At 48.0% G+C, this 18,902-nt stretch overlaps 2 protein-coding genes across 2 annotated transcripts; both read right to left on the bottom strand.

Moving 5' to 3' along the window:
* Positions 1-3,952: 3,952 nt before the first annotated feature.
* Positions 3,953-4,935, bottom strand: KRTAP10-3 (keratin associated protein 10-3). The gene has a single exon (XM_010338213.3). The coding sequence runs from the start codon at positions 4,879-4,881 to the stop codon at positions 4,300-4,302; it is 582 nt and encodes a 193-aa protein (XP_010336515.2). The 5' UTR covers positions 4,882-4,935; the 3' UTR covers positions 3,953-4,299.
* A 5,524-nt stretch (positions 4,936-10,459) lies between these two features.
* LOC101028503 (uncharacterized) lies at positions 10,460-12,027 on the bottom strand. Its single transcript, XM_003927554.4, has one exon. It carries the CDS (start codon positions 11,959-11,961, stop codon positions 11,083-11,085), a length of 879 nt encoding a protein of 292 aa, XP_003927603.3. The 5' UTR covers positions 11,962-12,027; the 3' UTR covers positions 10,460-11,082.
* Positions 12,028-18,902: the final 6,875 nt, after the last annotated feature.

The following is an 18,902-nucleotide window of genomic DNA, read 5'->3' as shown; positions in this document are numbered from 1 at the left end:
TTTAAAGTGATTGAACATATACAAACTGTTTTTTCTGATTATAATGGAAAGAATTAGAAAACAACAGAAGAAAAACTGGAATTCACAAATATGTGTGTATTAAATGGCACACTCTCAAACTACCAGTGAGTCAAAGGAGAACTTAAAGAGAAGATAGAAAATACTTTGAGATGAATAGAAAACAGAGCAAACAAAACCTTATGAGATTTGGTGAAAGCAGTATAGAAAGGGAAATTGATAACTGAATGCTTACATTTTTTAAAAAATAGGAAGATCTCAAATCATTCATCTAATTTTTCACCTTAAGGAACTAGACAAAGAAGAGCAAACTAAATCCAAATTTAGCAGAAGGTGGAAATAAAGTCTAGAGCACAGAAAAATGGAATAGAAAATAAAAAATCAATAGAATCCATGAACCCCAAAGTTGGGTTTCTGAGAAGAGCAACATGTTTGGCAAATCTTTATCTAGATTTATTAAAAGATGGCAGATTCTAATAATTAAAATTGTAAATGAAAATGGGAACATCACTACTGACCTTATATTAATAAAAAGGATTATAAGGAATACTATGAAAATTTGTCCACCAACAAATTAGATAACCGATATGTGATGGAAAAATTCTTATAAGCACACAAACTACCAACATGGCTACCTTGCCCTCATGTGGCTCCAGGTTACTGTCTAGTGCCCTTTTACCTCCGTCTGAATTAGCGTTTCTTGTAAGGCAAGTCTATGGACAGTGTGCGCTCTCAGGTTTTATTTACCTTGAAATGTGTCACTTTCTGTTTCATTTTTGAAGGATAATTTTGTCAGATGCTGATATCTTTTTGGTTGTTGGTTGCCCCCCGTCCCTGTACCCCAAGCCAGCATGTTACATATGTTGTCCCAATGCCTTCTGGCCTCCATGGTTTCTGATGAGAAATCTGCTGTTAGTCTTCTGTCCAGCTGCTTTTTAGATTCTCTGCTCTGACTTTTGAGAGTTCAGTTACACTGTGTTTTTGTGTGACTGTCTGAGTTTATTTTACTTGGAGTTCACTGAGTGGCTTGAATGTGTAGATTGACGTGTTTTTTGGCCATTATCTCTTTAATTATGTTTTCTGCTCCCTCTGTCTCCCCTCCATCTGCAAATCTGGTTAACTGTGTTGCTGTGCTTGATGGTGTCCCACAGGTCCTCTAAGATTGTTCATTTTTCTCCATTCTCACATCTACTCCCCTGTATCTCAGCTACTCCTCAGACTAGAGCATGTTAACTCATCTATCTTCACGTTCACTAATTCTTCCACAGGACAAAATCTGCTGTTTAAACCTTATCCTGAGATATTTATTTCAGTTGTTGTACTTTTCAGTTCCAGAATTTGTTTCGTTTGTTTTTTAAATTCCTCCTCTTTATTGATATTCTCTATTTGGTGAGGCATCATTCTCCTGGTTTATCTTCATTCTTTGTGATTTTATTTAGTTTTTTGAACATGTTTAAGAGAGTTGATTGAAAGGCTTTGTCTAGTAAGTCCAATTCTGGGCTTCCTCAGGAAGATTTTCTATTAATTGCTTTCCCCTCATGAGCAGCTCATATTTCTTGCTGCTTTGCATGGCACATGCCTCTGGTGAAAACTGGACAGTGACTATTACAATGGAAGATTTCTGGGTATCAGTTTCTCCTCCCTCTGCACAGTTTGCTGTTGCTGATTGCTGTAGATTGTGGTTGTTTTTGTTTGTTTATGTCACTTAAAAAAATAGTTTCCTCATCATGTGTGCTCATGTTCTATTAGCTTAGTGCTCAGATAGTAATTTGACAAAGAGTTACTTAAACCCCTGGAATGAAGAAATATTTTTCTGCCGGGTTTGCAGCTTGTCTCTGGTGTGTTGGTCCACACCCTCAGCACTCAGCTGGGGAGTTTGTGGCTCTGCCTTCCCCTTCACGTCCTGTTGCACCTTCACTTCCTGCTTGCTCAGAGCCTGAAGTTCAGCCAGAGGTGAGCACTGAGAGCTTCTCAGGTTTTTCTGAGCCTCTGCCCTATCATGGACACGCACAGGGGCTTCTGGACTCCCAAGAATATGTGGAATCTCCCAACACCCTTATTCCTCAAAGCATGTCATCTCCCAGCTTTTCCTTCCAGACTTTTGGCATGTGTCCAGTGTTTTCTAGCTGATATCCTTGGCCCCAGGTGACAGTAACTGTTTAATGTTCTGACCAAGCCTCTGTGTAGCTGCTCTCTGCCCGAGTCTGAGTCTGAAATAAGGCAAGCCCTGTGTGTTAGTCCTTCAGGGAGCCACAAGACGGTGGAAACAGACAACCACACTGCCTTGCAAACAAGGCCCCCTCTGCTTCCCTGGCAGCAGCGCCCCACACCAGGAACTCTGGCTGCCGTCTTCCTGACTGTCACCCAGTTGAAGATGGGGGTGGGGCAGGGGGAGGTTAAAATCCACAGTCGCTCCGTTGGGTTCTGCTGCTTCTACTTCCTTGTATGTTCCCTTGCCTGCTGCAAACCTTCCACCATTTTCCAGATAAAACTGAACTCCAGCCCCCTTTGTTTGGCTGGATGGACGGATGGCAGGTGGGGACGGGCAGGTCTTGGGGAAGCGATGGTGGAGGAAGCCCAGGACACCGTGGGACCACGTCCAAACCAGAGCGTGGGAGAACACATGACCACGTGTGCAGATGTAGCCAGACAGTTTCAAGCAGGATGGAACAAATCTGAGAACAGATTCCTGGAAATACACCTTCAGGGCAAGGAAATGCTGGCTGGGCGTGGTGTGTTCATCTGTTCGGGTTTCCCGTTTCTGACGTTCCGCGGAGGGACAGGCCCTCACAGCTCCTCTCTGCACCACTTTCTCCGGTCTTCGCAGGCACAATTTGGGACAATCTTTTGCGGGCAGTTCTCAGCATCTCTGTGAATTCAAAATCCATGAACACCCCGCGCTAGCATTGCCGCTCCTGGGAATTGAGGCACACACGTACCTGAGTGTGGGAAGGTGTATGGTGGGAACACCCACAGAGGCGTTCTCTGTAATCATGAGCAGCTGGAGAGACAGTCGGTGCCATCCACCTGCTGCTGCATCCACCAGGTGCAGCGGGTGGGCACGTTGGAACGCCGTGCACCTTGCTGAAGAAAACCACGAGAAAATATTTTTGCTAATCCAATTGGCAAAAAAAGAAGAAGAAGAAGGATGTGGCCCCCGTGTTGTGACTGTTGGGAAATAGACTCAGGGCCTCTTGCGGGCAACGTGGTGACGGTCACAGCTCTCCAGCGTCCCTTGCCTGCAGTTGCATTCCTAGGAGTCTCAGATGTGCTCGATCCCGTTTGAAAGCTTGTCCGGCGCATCTGGACCTGTGTGTCCATGTGTTTCCCTCGCCCTCTAGTCTGCATGAGCTCCCACGCGGTCCCTGCTTCCTCTGCCGTCGGGGTCTTCCTGTTCCCATGGCCCTCCGCCCCCCAGCCCAGCACAGGGCGCTCCGGAGGCCTTGGCTCTGTCCCCTGCTCTGCATCCCAGCGACAAGCCCTGGGCTGGGGCGGAGGGTGTCCCTGAGCGGCTGTGGGTGCGCACAGGAGGCCAGGGTGCCCAGGCTTCCCCGATGGAACTCCCTGAGCGCCGGGATAGCTGGAGCCCAAGTTCCCACCCACCCTCGTCTCCCACCTCCCAGCACAGCTAGGGCCTGCCACCCCCTGGACAGCCGCGCCCCTCACCGTGGGAGGAGCTGCTTCCACCCACAGTGAGAGGGGTGCTGGCCGGAGCCATGCGGGGCCCCTGGGACTCAGCCCGTGAGCAAGGCTTTTGGCCCCACAGGACCTGGGAGGGCAGCAGGAGAGCAGAACATGCCGCGAGTTGGGCAGGAGCTTCCAGGTCTCACAAGAGCCCCCGCAGCACCCCAGCAGGGGATGTAAAGAGATCAGGGCCCAGCCCCCCAGAGCCAGGCCAGGTCCCGCACTGTCCCCTCCCGCCCTGGGTGCGCCAGAGTCAGCACAGAGTCAGCGTGGGGCCGCAGCAGCTTTATTGGTGCTCAGAAGCACAGGGGGACACTCCTGGGTGCGAGACCCGGGTCAGGAGGCCCGTCCCCCGCAGCGGAGGGTCGTGGCCTGCAGCCGGGAAGCATAGTGAAGAGCAGCCAGTGAGCATCTCAGACCCCACCCCAGGCTGGGCGGCGGTGGGAGGGGCTGTTCCTTCTCTGCGGTTGAGCTGCGCTGGGGCTGGCTGGGCTGGGAGGTCAGGGGCTTCTAAGGACTGGCAGGGAGGTGACGTCTGAGACCAGCGGGCCCTGGGAGACGTGGCCATCAGCAGCTGGACTTCTGGCCTGAGAATCTTCAACAGGTGGGGCGGGAGCACGCGGGGCGGCAGAGGAGGGACACGCAGGAGGCCGGGCGGCAGCAGCTGGGCTGGCAGGAGGAGGCGGGGGCACAGCAGGAGGGGACGGGCACGCAGCAGGCAGGCCTGCACACAGGGCTGCAGAGCAGGGACATGGAGGAGGAGGGTCTGCAGCAGGAGGAGATGCAGCATGCCGGCTGGCAGCTAGACTGCTGGCAGCACAGAGAGGAAGCCCCAGAGCAGACAGGCACACAGCAGACGGGCTTGCAGCAGATGGGCACACAGCAGGCCTGCTGGCAGGGGGAGGAGGTGCAGCAAGCTGGCTGGCAGCTAGACTGCTGGCAGCATGAGGGTGTGCAGGAGCTGGTGCAGCCTGATTGGCAGGGGCTGGGCTCACAGGCCACCTGGCAGCAGGGGCTGGACACACAGCTCGCCGGGGTGCAGACCAGGGTCAGGCAGGGCGCCGGGGCGCAGCAGCTGGGGGCGCAGCAGGGGGGCTGGCAGCAGCTCTCTGGGCAGTCGTCCACCTGCCAGGAGTCGGAGCAAGCGCTGGAGCAGACGGACATGGTGGACGCGGCCATGCTGGGGTGTGGAGGAGGTGGGGGAGGTGTGAGTGTGTGAGTGAGTGTGTGAGTGTGCGAGCCTGTCAGCTGCCGGGCTCTGGGGCTTTTATACGCCGGGCGCCTGTGTTTTCCCCAGCACGAGACTCAGCAACGCCTTCCGTGTTGGTGTTTGCTGCTGGGAGGACCCTCATTATTTCTGCTTCCTTTGCTGTGACTTGTCCTCACTCTGCTCCTCACACTTGGCTGACTCGGGCAGGGCCGGTGCCCCTGGCTGAGCCTGGCCCTGGGACACCGGGGGGGGGGGGGAGGTGCAGCGTCTCTGGGGCTGCCCTGCTGACTTCCACCTGCCAGGTCCCGCGACTGTCCCCAGCGTGGTCTCTGGGCCCAGGGGATGCCCAGCCTCTGTCTGCAGGGGCCTCAAGGGCAGGCTGGCCTGGCTGGGATTGGGAGAGCCAGGAAAGAGGTGCCTGTGTAGGGAAAAGTCGCTTGAGGACAGCGCTTCCTGGGGGGCTCTGGGATCTTCTGAGCTCCTGATGTCTGCCAAGGGCAGGAGGACAGGAAGGACCTTCCCTCCCCTGAGAGGGAGACGGAATGTTCCGGAAGCCTTCTGGACAGGCAGCTCATTGGGAGGACAAGGTCTGGGGACTGGCCTTTGGGTCTGAACCACGGTCCCCTGGAGCCCTGGTCAGGTGTCCTGAGAGGGGTGGGCATAGGTCATGGCCCGAGGGCGGGGAGGAGCCTCTGCCCTAGGGGCGGGTATGGAGTGAGGGTCGCATGGAGACTGGAGGACACTCGGGGTGGGCAAAGCCAGCCTGTGCCTGGGAGGTCATCGGGCAGGACAGTCCCTGATCCTGGGGCAGGGACGGGCACAGGTGAGCTCCTCTGTCTCGCAGGCCTGAGGCTAGTTCTCATCAGGAACCGCAAACCTCTCCCAGCGTCCTTCCAGCCTCTTTCAGCTGAGAACAAGCCTGCAGCAGCCTGGGATGCGCTAAACTCATAGCCCCCCACAGCCGCTGCCTGCACACCCGCCTCGCCACTGCAATGGAAACTCCGTCGGAATCTGGCCTCCTGCACGTGCCAGTCACTCCGCGCCCCACAGCTGTTGTCACACAAGCCCCTCCGGGCTCTCAAGGGTGCTGTCCGCGAAGACTCAGCTCCCCACAGGAACGTCTCATGAAGACACGTCGCGGTCAGCCTGGGAGCCAGGGCCAGCGCCAACGCAAAACTGAGGCGGCTGCATTCCCTAGTGGGGGATGGGGGGGATCGGCCCACAGACCAGGAGCCCCAAGTTATAGTATGCGACTGTAGCGACAGCTTCAGCCATCTTAGATAATGACCCCTACAGTAGCCCTGATGATGAAGCTGGTGAAGTGAGAGCATTTGCCAAGCACGGGCTATGCCAGGCAGGATTCCAAGCACTTGGCATCTATTAACTCACTTCACTCTGGCATCAACTCCTTGTCGAAGTTACAATGGACAGATACGGAAGCCTCAGCACAGAGAGGCTGAGCAGTCCGCTCAAGGTCACACAGGAAAAGTGACAGAACCAGGAATAGAAGCCAGCCAGTCAGCACATAGGATCTACATCCTCACCAGGGCGTCTCTGATTCCAAACAGATGTTGAAGATGAAGGTCAGCAAATCTTCATTACCAAATTTCATACTGAACAGCTGGATTAAAAATTCACATCAAGGCCGGGCGCGGTGGCTCAAGCCTGTAATCCCAGCACTTTGGGAGGCCGAGGTGGGTGGATCACGAGGTCGAGAGATCGAGACCATCCTGGTCAACATGGTGAAACTCCGTCTCAACTAAAAATACAAAAAATTAGCTGGGCATGGTGGCGCGTGCCTGTAATACCAGCTACTCAGGAGGCTGAGGCAGGAGAATTGCCTGAACCCAGGAGGCGGAGGTTGTGGTGAGCTGAGACCGCGCCATTGCACTCCAGCCTGGGTAACAAGAGCGAAACTCCGTCTCAAAAAAAAAAATTCACATCAGAGGTAGAAGAGCAAAGCTAATACCACAGAGAATCGATGCAACGGTTTTAAGACCAAACATGAGTAGTTCTTCAAACACCAAGGAAAAAGATAAACCGACAAATATAATGAGGGAAAAGATAACACACAGGGTGTGTATTTATCGAAAACCAAACATGAAAATTCGATCGCTGAGGAGAAAAACACAAATAGGTTCAAAACAATAATCACAGACGTAATTGAAGATCTGCTATTCTGGGCTGAATGAACAGAGGTGTGTGTATTTGGAGTAGAAAAACAGTGAATTCCAAGAAAAGCAGGCCTTTGGAGCCCCCCCCCCCAGAACTGCATTGGCACGTTTGTAAACTTAGAAGAGGTAACAACAGTCCCTCACATGCAGGACGAGTAACATCCAATCTGGAAATGAACCGCATCAGGCTGACCTTAGACCCCTGTCCCACTGACCAGGATATGGCAACATCCTCAGAGCTTCCAGGGGAAGCTTTGGTGGACTAAGGCTCTATTTTCCTTTTTTCAAATTATTACACCTTTCTCAAATAAAGATAACAGCGATGTATTTTCATAAAAGCAAGAGCTTAGAAAGCACTCCACCCAGGTAGCCCTCTTGGAAAAAATACTTAAGGAATATGGCAGATGGCAAGGCGATTGTTATGGACGGAATGATTGTGTCCTCCCAAAATTCACACCTTGAGACCCTAATTCCAATATGATGGTGTTAAGAGGTGGGGCCTTTGGGAGGTAATTAGGTCAAGAATGGGATTTGTGCCCTTTAGAGAGGAAACCCTGAAGAGATTCTCTCTGTCACGCGAGGACAGCAGGAAGGTGGCTGTCTGTAGACCAGGAAGAGCACCCTCTCCAGAACCCCACCATGTGGCACCCTGCCTGAGCCTGGACTTCCAGCCTCCAGCACTGGGAGAAAGAAATGCTCAAGTCCTCGAAGTCCCTGGCAATTTGTTTTATCAGCCCCAACGGACTGAGACACTGTCTTACGCAAAGGTAAGTTTACATAAAGGTAAACTTAAAAGCTATTTATTTGTACACTTAGAAACGGGATGTATATTTTTCATAACAGCAAATGAAAGTAGAAAAGAGAAAAGCAAACCATGGTGGATATTGTAAAGACAGAAAAGCAATTGAAACCAGAGGTAAACCTCAAAAGCGGAAAACACAGTGAAAATATCAGGGTGAAGCGCGAAGCAGCCAGCTAGAAAGGAAAAGAAATTTCATCTGATGTCTCCTATTAGATGAAATCATTTTTCAAAACGGTTTATAAAATAAAAACCAGAATAAGGTAACGAGTGTCACAATTAAACAGCAATGGGAGGGAAAGAGACGCCTCCCGGGTCCGACGGCTGTGGGCGCTCACAGAGCCTCCTCTCCCCAAGGAGTGACCCACACAGCCTAGAAATGGGGGCTCCCACAATAGCAGGGCCCACATATCCCACAGGATGAGTGGAAGGGAGGGCGGCCTGGCTCCGGCTTCCCTGCAGGTGGGGAAACCGTGTTCCCTTACAGAGTCCCAGCCAGTGGGGAGACATGGGCATGTGGCTAGGCGGCCGGTGAGGGGCAGTGGGAGATGGGTGCTGAAGGGCAGCTAGTGTGAGAAGTCCCTCCCAGTCCCTGCATGGTGAGTCCCCCACCCCCCACACACATCCCACCCCCCTTCACAAGCAGGGTGGAGGCTGCACAGGCACGGTCGTGGGGCTCAGGGTGGGGCAGCCTCGTCCTGGGCTGCTGACCAGGCTGGGACAGAGAGAGGGCTGGGGGCAGCCCGTCCTGCCCTGCCTGCTCCCCTTGTCCTGGTGGCTGGGCTGGAAGCTTGGAAAGGAAATGAGAGTGACAAGGCCCCTGTGTCCTTCCGGCCTGGGAGCCCGTGACCCCGGAACAGGGACTCCATCCCTGTTGTTGCGTTTGCACAGACACGCTGTGAAAACCGCCAAGGAACAAACCATTGCCTGGACAAGTCAACAGACACAACAGTCCAAAGGAAAAGACCTACTCAAGAATTAAGGAATCATCGCCAACAACAGGAGAAAGTTACAGAAAATTTCCAGGTAGTCCTAAGAATTGAGACGTTGCGGCAGGGTTCCAGTTCTGGAAACGTGCTGGTGAGGTTGTCTGACCCACCAACCTGCTGAAAACAACTGAAAGCACTGGGAAGAAGCTTCCTAGTCACAGCAGGAAACTGGAAAAGGAATAAAGAATTTCAGGCCCAAGTCAAAGGCAGGGGTCTTTGCCCTTTTTGGACCAGGGGCCTTCCCCACCGCCTTGTGAAACCTCTGAAGCTTTTCAGATGAGGAAAGTGAAAGGAAACCAACTACATTCAGTCCCGGCGATGGGGTGGGCGTGGTGCTCGTGCTTGTCATCCCGGCCCTTTGGGAGGCCAAGGCAGGTGGATCATGAGGTCAGGAGTTCAAGACCAGCCTGGCCAACATGGGCAAATCCCGTCTCCACTAAAAACACACAAAAAAATTAGCCGTGCGTGGGGGCGGGTGCCTGGAATCCCAGCTACTCAGGAGGCTGAGGCAGAGAATTGCTTGAACCTGGGAGTGCAGGTTGCAGAGAACCGGGATTGTGCCACTGCACTCCAGCCTGGGCATCAGAGCGAGACTCTGTCTCAAAACAACAACAACAAAAAAACAAAACGCAGTTATTAAACTGTGAAAACACGAATTAACGCTTCTCCAGGGAACACACGCCCGGCGCGACCCAGCAGCGGGTCTCACGCTGCCCTCATTATGAAGTAGCAGGGGCCAGAATGAGCTTTTGAGTATCTGCAGCCACCATAATGTGACGCCCCATATCTCATTTCTGTGGGTGACAGAGCTGCAGGGGCCATACGTTTTCTCGGCTACATTCATTGTTGATTGAAACACTACATTTCAGTGAGAGGTCTGCGAAATAAAGAGGCATTTTTTATTCTTCTCATCTGAGCTCACAGATCCCAGGTAAAGGACCCTTGCTGTGACCCATAGCGTTTAGAAACACCCAGAATTCACTTTGTTCTTGAGGGCATTTGGTGATCTGGCCATTTTAAATTTCGGATTGAATGGTTTTGCAGGATGAAGAGGACAGAACTCGAAGCGGAGAGCCCCCTCGTGGTGGGTCTAAAGGGGACCGCCCCTACGTTGAGCTAAAGACAGCACGGGCTGCACCTTCAGAGACGGAGGCAGGGCCACGCGGGGGCTTTGCGCATCCCGGGGGCTGCTGGCTGTCCGCGGCTCCGCTCACCCAGAGGAGAACATCCTGCCCCAGCAAGCCTGCCCTCACCCTGCTCTGCAGCCAAACCGGCACGTTGTGGGTGGCCCACACTTAACTGAAGCCACGGATTTAGTTGAAGGTGCTCTGGAATCAGAGGTTCCTCACATAAGGAACAAGCAAACACATCTTTCTTAGAGGCCTCAAAAATGCCCACAAATGCTTTTCAAGGGCAAGGGTGATGACTCAGCCACAAATAGCCAAGGCCACAAGGAAACGACACCGTGAGGGAGAACCCGCAGAAATTACAGAAGCTGAGCTGGGCCCACAGAGACTTCAGGTCCACGGACTGTCAAACAGATGCACACAGGTGCTTTGAAAGAAGAGATCAGCTCTAAAATATCTTCCAGGAATGAGAAATAGTTATTTTATTTAGTAAGAGAGAGCTGGGGAGAAGAGGGTGAGCGGGGGTCAGACAGGCAGAGGACAGAGAGGCAGGAGCCCAGGGAGAGGCCAGGCCCTGTGGGTGTGGGAGATTCACAGACAAGGGCACACCCAGGGCCTGGACATGCTGAGGCTGGCAGGGAACCCCACAGCAGCAGGCCCAGCACAGTGGGAGGTCAGGGCTGCTGTCACCCTGGACGCAGCTCCAGGCGAGTCCCAAAGCGCCCATCCCACACAGCACATGGGAGCTTTTCCCCAGGGTCTGCCAGATACACAAAAAAGGCCTCTGAGAAGGCAGAGTGGTGGCTTTATTTGTTGACAGACTGATCACTCACATAGGGCAGGACACAGCGGCCCCGGCTGGCCAGGATGGGGCGGAGGGTGTGGGAGAGACGAGTGCCGGGAGGGAACTTGACCATGAAGGCTCAGCACTGCTGACGGGAGACGCGGAGGCCCTGGGCAGAGGAGACTCCGCCAGGGCTCAGGGCTGCCAGGATTTCCGGAAGTCGGAGATGGCCCTGAAACAACTCTGGAGACATGGACCTGCCCGTCAGCAGCTGGACTCCTGGCCTGAGCAGAGGCCTCAGCAGGCCGGGCGGGAGCACGCGGGGCGGCAGAGGAGGGACACGCAGGAGGCCGGGCGGCAGCAGCTGGGCTGGCAGGAGGAGGCGGGGGCACAGCAGGAGGGGACGGGCACAGAGCAGGCAGGCCTGCACACGGGGCGGCAGAGCAGGGACACGGAGGAGGAGGGTCTGCAGCAGGAGGTGGTGCAGCAAGCCGGCTGGCAGCTAGACTGCTGGCAGCACAGAGAGGAAGCCCCAGAGCAGGTGGGCACACAGCAGACAGGCTTGCAGCAGACGGGCACACAGCAGGACTGCTGACACGGGGAGGAGGCACAGCAAGCCGGTTGGCAGCTAGACTGCTGGCAACATGAGGAGGAATCCTCACAGCAGGTAGGCACACAGCACACGGGCTTGCAGCAGACAGGCACACAGCAGGCCTTCAGGCAGGGGGAGGAGGCACAGCAAGCCGGCTGGCAGCTAGACTGCTGGCAGCATGAGGAGGAATCCTCACAGCAGGCAGGCACGCAGCACACGGGCTTGCAGCACACAGGCTTGCAGCAGACGGGCACACAGCACACGGGCTTGCAGCAGACAGGCACACAGCAGGCCTGCTGGCAGGGGGAGGAGGTGCAGCAAGCCGGCTGGCAGCTAGACTGCTGGCAGCATGAGGGTGTGCAGGAGCTGGTGCAGCCTGATTGGCAGGGGCTGGGCTCACAGGCCACCTGGCAGCAGGGGCTGGACACACAGCTCACTGGGGTGCAGACCAGGGTCAGGCAGGGGGCCGGGGTGCAGCAGCTGGGGGCGCAGCAGGGGGGCTGGCAGCAGCTCTCTGGGCAGTCGTCCACCTGCCAGGAGTCGGAGCAAGCGCTGGAGCAGACGGACATGGTGGATGCGGCCATGCTGGGGTGTGGAGGAGGTGAGCTGGGGGAGGTGTGAGTGTGTGGATGGGTGGGTGAGTTGGTGTGGAGCGATTGTGCCAGGTGCTCTGAGCGGTCAGAAGCTTTATACCCCTCGGTGTTGACTGTGCTGCCCTGGCTGGCTTCGGGAAGCCTTCCTTTTCCTTGTTATTGCTGCAGACACTGTTGTGTTAGTAGTGTTGGTTCACTGTTTGTGGATGTTCTGGTTTGTGAGGCTCCCGGCTGGAGTTGGGGCTGCCCTCATGTGGGTTTGTCCATAGATAAACTAGTAGAAATGTATTGATTGCATCAAAGCACACTGCAGAGGCAGGGACAGGGGCATTCAGGCGATATGCTGGAATGGACAGCCCTCAGCTGCATCCCAGAAATTTACACCTATGAAAGACTTCTACACCCAAGGAGGGATGACGTTAGGGGAACCTCAGTTTCTGGGCGTTGAGAAAAGGGAGAGACGTGTTCTGCTGTGGACAGGTTTGGTGATACTCAGTTGGCCTGGCCACATGGCGAGAGCCACCCTGTGGGTCGACACTGCTGGTTGTCAGTGGGAACCACTGGGCAAATTTCTGCCAGGGGTGAGCTCTGGGGCAGGTGTGAGGTAATAGTGCCTTCCTGGGCAGAGATTGGCTCACAGAGGGGAGCAGGGAGGCAGCCAGGCCTAGCACATAGGGCTGGACAGGAGGGGCAAGCACCTGTGTTTGATTTCACATTGAACTGTCCTGTGACCTTCCCCAGGGGCGGCATAATCGTGCTCACAGCCTCTCCTTTCACGTCTTAGGCAACATTACCTACAATGGTGCCTTTGGGAGCTCCAAGATCTCTTCCCTTCCGTGGGCCAGTAAGTCATCAGAATGTGGTAGTTCTACTGTTGTCTCCTGGACATTGTCATAGTAAATGTACAAATAAAAGGGTCTGGTTGCAGAGCCTTGTCTCACAAATACCTACACAACTGTGTGCATCTGCCCATGCCCGTGCTCGGGACCACATCGGTGCCCTAGTGAGTCCCCAAAGTTCTGACCATGGGTCCCTCATCTCCTCCCTCTATGATCACTCTTCTCTACTAAATCTCTGAAATGGCAGAGGCAGAGACTCCGATGATCCTGTGGGCTGCAGAGCTCTCCACAATTAGGTCAGGGCTCCACTGAGTGCTTTCTGGGGGCCCATAGGCTGCAGGGTTTGAAGCCAATGATCGTTGATGGGTAGGGCTAAGGGCTCCGTTGGAGGACTACCTGGCAAAGACAGGTTACAGTGGTAAAATATTATTTCATAGACGTAATAGCTGGACACAGACTGGCAAATTGGATAAAGAGTCAAGACACCTTGGTGTGCTGTATTCAGGAGACCCATCTCACATGCAAAGACACACATCAGCTCAAAATAAAGGAATGGAGGAAAATTTACCAAGCAAATGGAAAGCAAAAAAAAAGCAGGGGTTGCAATCCTAGTCTCTGATAAAATGGACTTTAAACCAACAAAGATGAGAAAAGACAAAGAAGGGCATTACATAATGATCAAGGGATCAATTTAACAAGAAGAGCTAACTATCCTAAATATCTATGCACCCAGTACAGAGCACCCAGATTCATAAAGCAAGTTCTTAGAGACCTACAAAGAGACAAAGACTCCCACAAAATAATAGTGGGAGTCTTTTAACACCCCACTGTCAATATTAGGCAGATCAATGGGACAGAAAAGTAACAAGGATACTCAAAACTTGAATTCAGCTCTGGATCAAGTGGACCTCATAGATATCTACAGAACTCTCCACCCAAAATCAACAGAACATACATTCTTCTCAGTGCCACGTGGCACTTATTCTCAAACTGATCACATAATTCAAAGTAAAACACTCCTCAGCAAATGCAAAAGAACTGAAATTATAACAAAGTCTCCCAGACCACAGTGCAATCAAATTAGAACTCAGGATTCAGAAACTCACTCAAAACCACACAACTACATGGAAACTGAACAACCTGCTCTTGAATGACTCCTGGGTAAATAACAAAATTAAGGCAAAAATCAAGAAGCTATTTGAAACCAGTAAGAACAAAAAGAGAGTGTATCACAATCTCTGGGACACCGCTGAAACAGTGTTAAGAGGGAAATTTATAGCACTAAATGCCCACTTCAGAAAGCTGGAAAGATCTCAAATCGACACCCTAACATCACAATTAAAAGAACTAAGAAGCAAGAGCAAACAAATCCAAAAGCTAGCAGAAGACAAGAAATAACTAAGATCAGAGAACTGAAGGAGATAGAGACAGGAAAATTCCTTCAAAAAATTAGTGAATCAGGAGCTGGTTTTTTGAAAAAATTAACAAAATAGATAGACCACCTGCTCGACTAATAAAGAAGGAAAGAGGGAAGAATAAAATAGATACAATAAAAAATGATAAAGGGGATATCACCACTGACCCCACAGAAATGCAGACTGCCATCAGAGAATGCTACAAATACCTCTACACAAATAAACTAGAAAATCTGGAAGGAATGGGTAAATTCCTGGACATATGCACCCTCCTAAGACTAAACCAGGAAGAAGCCAAATCCCTGAACAGACCATAGCAAGTTCTGAAATTGAGGCAGTGATTAATAGTCAACCAATCAATAAAAGCTCAAGACCAGATGGATTTACAGGCAAATTCTACCAGAGGTAAAAGAGGAGTTGGTACCATTTTTTCTGAAACTATTCCGAACAATGGAAAAGAAAGGACTACTTCCTAACTCATTTTATGATGCCAGCATCATCCTGATACCAAAACCTGGTAGAGACACAACAGAAAAAGAAAGCTTCAGGCGAATATCCCTGATGAACATCAATGCAAAAATCCTCAATAAAATACTGATAAACCAAATCCAGCAGCGCATTAAGAAGCTTATACAACACAATCAAGTCAGCTTCATCCCTGGGATGCAAGGCTAGTTCAACATATGCAAATTAATAAACATAATCGATCATATAAACAGAACCAATGACAAAAGCCACATATAATCATGTATAATCACCTCAGTAGATGCAGAAAAGGCCTTCAATAAAATTCAACATCCCTTCATGTTAAAAACTCTCAGTAAACTTGGTGTTGATATAACTTATCTTAAAATAATGAGCTTTTTATGACAAACCCATAGCCAATATCATACTGAATGGACAAAAGCTGAAAGCTTTCCCTTTCAGGGCACAAGACAAGAATGCCCTCTCTCTCCACTCCTATTCAACATAGTATTGGAAATTCTGGCCAGGGTAATTGGACAAGAGAAAGAAATAAACAGTATTCAGATAGGAAGAGGGGAGTCAAATAGTCTCTGTTTGCAGATGTTATGATTCTGTATTTAGAAAACTCCATCGTCTCAGTCCAAAACTCCTTAAGCTGATAAGCAACTTCAGCAAGTCTCAGCATACAAAAATCAGTGTACAAAAATCACAAGCATTCCTATATGCCAATAATAGACAAGCAGAGAGCCAAATCATGAATGAACTCTTATTCACAATTACTACAAACAGAATAAAATATCTAGGAATACAGCTAACAAGGGATGTGAAGGACCTCTTCAAGGAGAACTACAACCCACTGTTCAAAGAAATAAGAGAGAACACAAACAAATGGAAAAACACTCCATCCTCATGGATAGGAAGAATCAGTATCATGAAAATGGCCATACTGCTCCAAGTAATTTATAGATTCAATGCTGTTCCCACAAAACTACCACTGACATTCTTTATAGAATTAGTAACTTTCCAAAATTATTGAAAATCATTAATCTACACATCCAGGAGCTCAGAAAACTCTAAGTTGGAGATACACAATAGATATGCGGATGGACGTATAGTAAAAATACTGAAAGTGAAAAACAAAGAGGAAATCTTGAAAGCAGCAAGAGAAAAGTTATTTATAAGAGAACCATAAGAAGAGCAACAGTTGACTTCTTATCAGAAACAAGACACCAGAAGGCAGTATGATGGTACATTCAAAGTGCTCAAAGAAAAGAAAACATCAACCAAGAATTCTATATCCAACAAAGTTATCTTTCAGAAATGAAGGCAAAATAAAGACATCCCTAGATAAATCAAAACTGAGGAAATCTATTGCCTGCAGATGCATCTTATGAGACATAGAGTTCTGCAGACCAAAAGCAAGTCACCCCAGACAGAAATTCATATCCACACAGAAAAACAAAACAGCAGTAAAACTAATTATATAATTATAAAAGATAGTACACATGCAATTTTCTCCTTTATTCTCTTAACTGATTTTTAAAAAGCAATATAAAAATGTATACTTGGTATTGTTGGGCCTATGGCAATAATAGTACAAAGGAGGTACATGGAAACAAAGCTGTATTGGACAAAGGAAGTTACTAAAGATAGTAATGTGAATCCACAGGAAAAAATGAAGAGAATCAGAAATGATAAAAAGGCTAATACAACAAATGATATAAATATATACTTGTTCTTCTTCTCTAAGCATCTTTAAAAGCCATACAATTATAAAAAGTAATAATTATTACAATATATTGTTGGGTTTTAACATCTGTAGATGTAATATATATAATAACAAGACTATGAAAAGGGTAAAAAGGAAAAGATTAATATAGGAGCAATCTTTTTGTATCTCACTGGTATTAAGTTAGCACAAATCTGAAGTTGATCTTGACAAGTCAAAATAAGTATATGGTATGCCCCAGAGCAACTACTAAGGAAAAACTAAAACAGTGTCATGGGAAAACATTAAAGAAATCAAAAGGCTATATTTGGAAATATTCACTTAATATAAGAGAAAGTAGTAAAGAAAGAACACAACAGTAACAGAAAAACCCATAAAACCACAGAACCATATAAAACATATGAGAAATAAAAAAGTAAACTTAGACATAAATCCAACTACAGTTGATTTTTGTTGTTAGTAGTAATTACATAAAGTCATTGCAAATACTGAATTAGGAAATACTATAGCAGAAATACAGAGTTTGGTTCTTGTAGGCCTCTGGTATCAATATATAATCTGTGTCATATGTGTTTAATAATTATTGTTTATTCATTAGTATTGAACTCAGCCAACAGTACTACAACTTGTGCCTTAACAAAGCTTCTCTAACACATATTTTCTCTATAAAGCACACCACAGCCTTTTTGCACTTAGGAACACTGAACAGCCCTTCATCACCATGCCTGAGAGCCATTTTAAACAGTCAAGTAACCCCCCAAAAATCACAAAAATGTGAAAATGTGGCATTATGTAGATTACAAAAAAACAAACAAAAATACTTATTTACAATATGAGAGCTGGAGCAAAAAGGCAGAGTGTGCCTTGTTTAACCTCATCTGGAAACATGCATGTTGGGAGACTTAAATTTCTCATTACTCTGTGCATGTCAATGAATGACCACAAAAGTGCCACCAGTATTTATTTTGAGACTACAAATTAATTTTAGAGAGTAGCTGAATTTGTGAATACAAAATTCATAAAAAATATGGGTCAACTGTGTATTATTAACAGCATTAAATGTAAATAGATTAAATAATCCAATCACAAGGCAGAGGCTTTCAGACTGGATTAAATAAAAAACAAGATGTAACTAGATGCTCTGTAAAACAGGCATTCTTTGTATTCCAATATACAACTAGATTGAAAGTAAACAGAGATAAATCATACAAACAGCAATCATAAGAAAAATTGTTACTAGAGATGAAGAGTAACATTTTATAAGGATAAAAAGTCAACCTATCATGAAGATATAATAAATGTAAACATACATGCAAATAATAACAGAGCACCAAAATACATAAGCAAATGCTGACAGAAGTGAAGAGAGAAATAGACAAGTCAACAATATTAATTGAATAGTTCAGTACTGCAATTTCAATAATGGATAGAATAACTAGGTAGAAGATCAACAAGAAAAAGGAAAACTTGAATACAATAAACCAATAAAATCTAGCAGGCATATGTAGACTACTCCACCCAATGACAGTAGAATATCCATTTGTTTGAAATGCATATGCAGCATCATCTAGGATAGACATATGTTAGGTCATAAAATAAACCTCCAGTAAATTTGAAAGGACAGAAATAATGCAAAGCATGTATTCTGGCCACAGTAAAATAAAATAAAATTAGAAATAACAGAAAAAAACTGGGGAAACAGACAAATATGTGAAAATTAAACAGCACACTCTTATATAACCAACCAATAAGTCAAAAAAGAAATCAAAAGGAAAATCTTAAAATACATCAAGATGAATAAAAGTGAAACCCAAAATACCAGAACTAATGAGATATAGCAAAAGTATTGCTTAGAGAGAAATTTATAGTTGTAAGTATATGTATTAAGAAGGATCTCAAATCAATAACTTAACCTACTTTAAGATGCTGGAGAAAGAAGGGCAAACTCAAAGCAAGCACAATGAAGGATATAACGAAGATTACAGTGGAAATAAATAAATAAAACCAATTCTTCACAGCTCTTTTAAAAACTAAAAGGAAGTATTGCTTCCTAACTCATTCTATGAGGCTAGTATTATTCTCATACCATAATCACACAAAGACATCACAAGAAAAGAAAACTACAGACCAATACCAATATCTCTCATGATATGAATGCAAAATACTCAAGACAATACTAGCAAACTGAATCCAGCAACATAAAAGAAAAATTATACACCATGGCTAAATGGGATTTATCCCTGGGATGCAAGATTGTTTAATATCTAAAAATCAATTAACATGTCATATAAACAGAATTTTAAAAATAGCATAATTATAAAATAGATGCAGAAAAAAGCACTTGATAAAATTCACCATCCTTTCATGATAAAAACACTCAATAAGATAGCTAGAGCAGGAAACTTGCTCAATCTGCTAAGGGCTTCTGTGAAGGATCCACAATTAACATCACACTTTGTGGGAAAAAATAAAAAGCATTCATAT

The sequence above is a fragment of the Saimiri boliviensis genome, chromosome 18 (assembly GCF_048565385.1).
Source record: "Saimiri boliviensis isolate mSaiBol1 chromosome 18, mSaiBol1.pri, whole genome shotgun sequence".
In the NCBI taxonomy this organism is placed as follows: Eukaryota; Metazoa; Chordata; class Mammalia; order Primates; family Cebidae; genus Saimiri; species Saimiri boliviensis.
This window is presented reverse-complemented; position numbering and strand designations above follow the sequence as displayed.

Excerpts from the sequence above, each read along its gene's own strand:
- KRTAP10-3 (XM_010338213.3), bottom strand. The coding sequence starts at position 4,881 with ATGGCCGCGTCCACCATGTCCGTCTGCTCCAGCGCTTGCTCCGACTCC.
- LOC101028503 (XM_003927554.4), bottom strand. The coding sequence starts at position 11,961 with ATGGCCGCATCCACCATGTCCGTCTGCTCCAGCGCTTGCTCCGACTCC.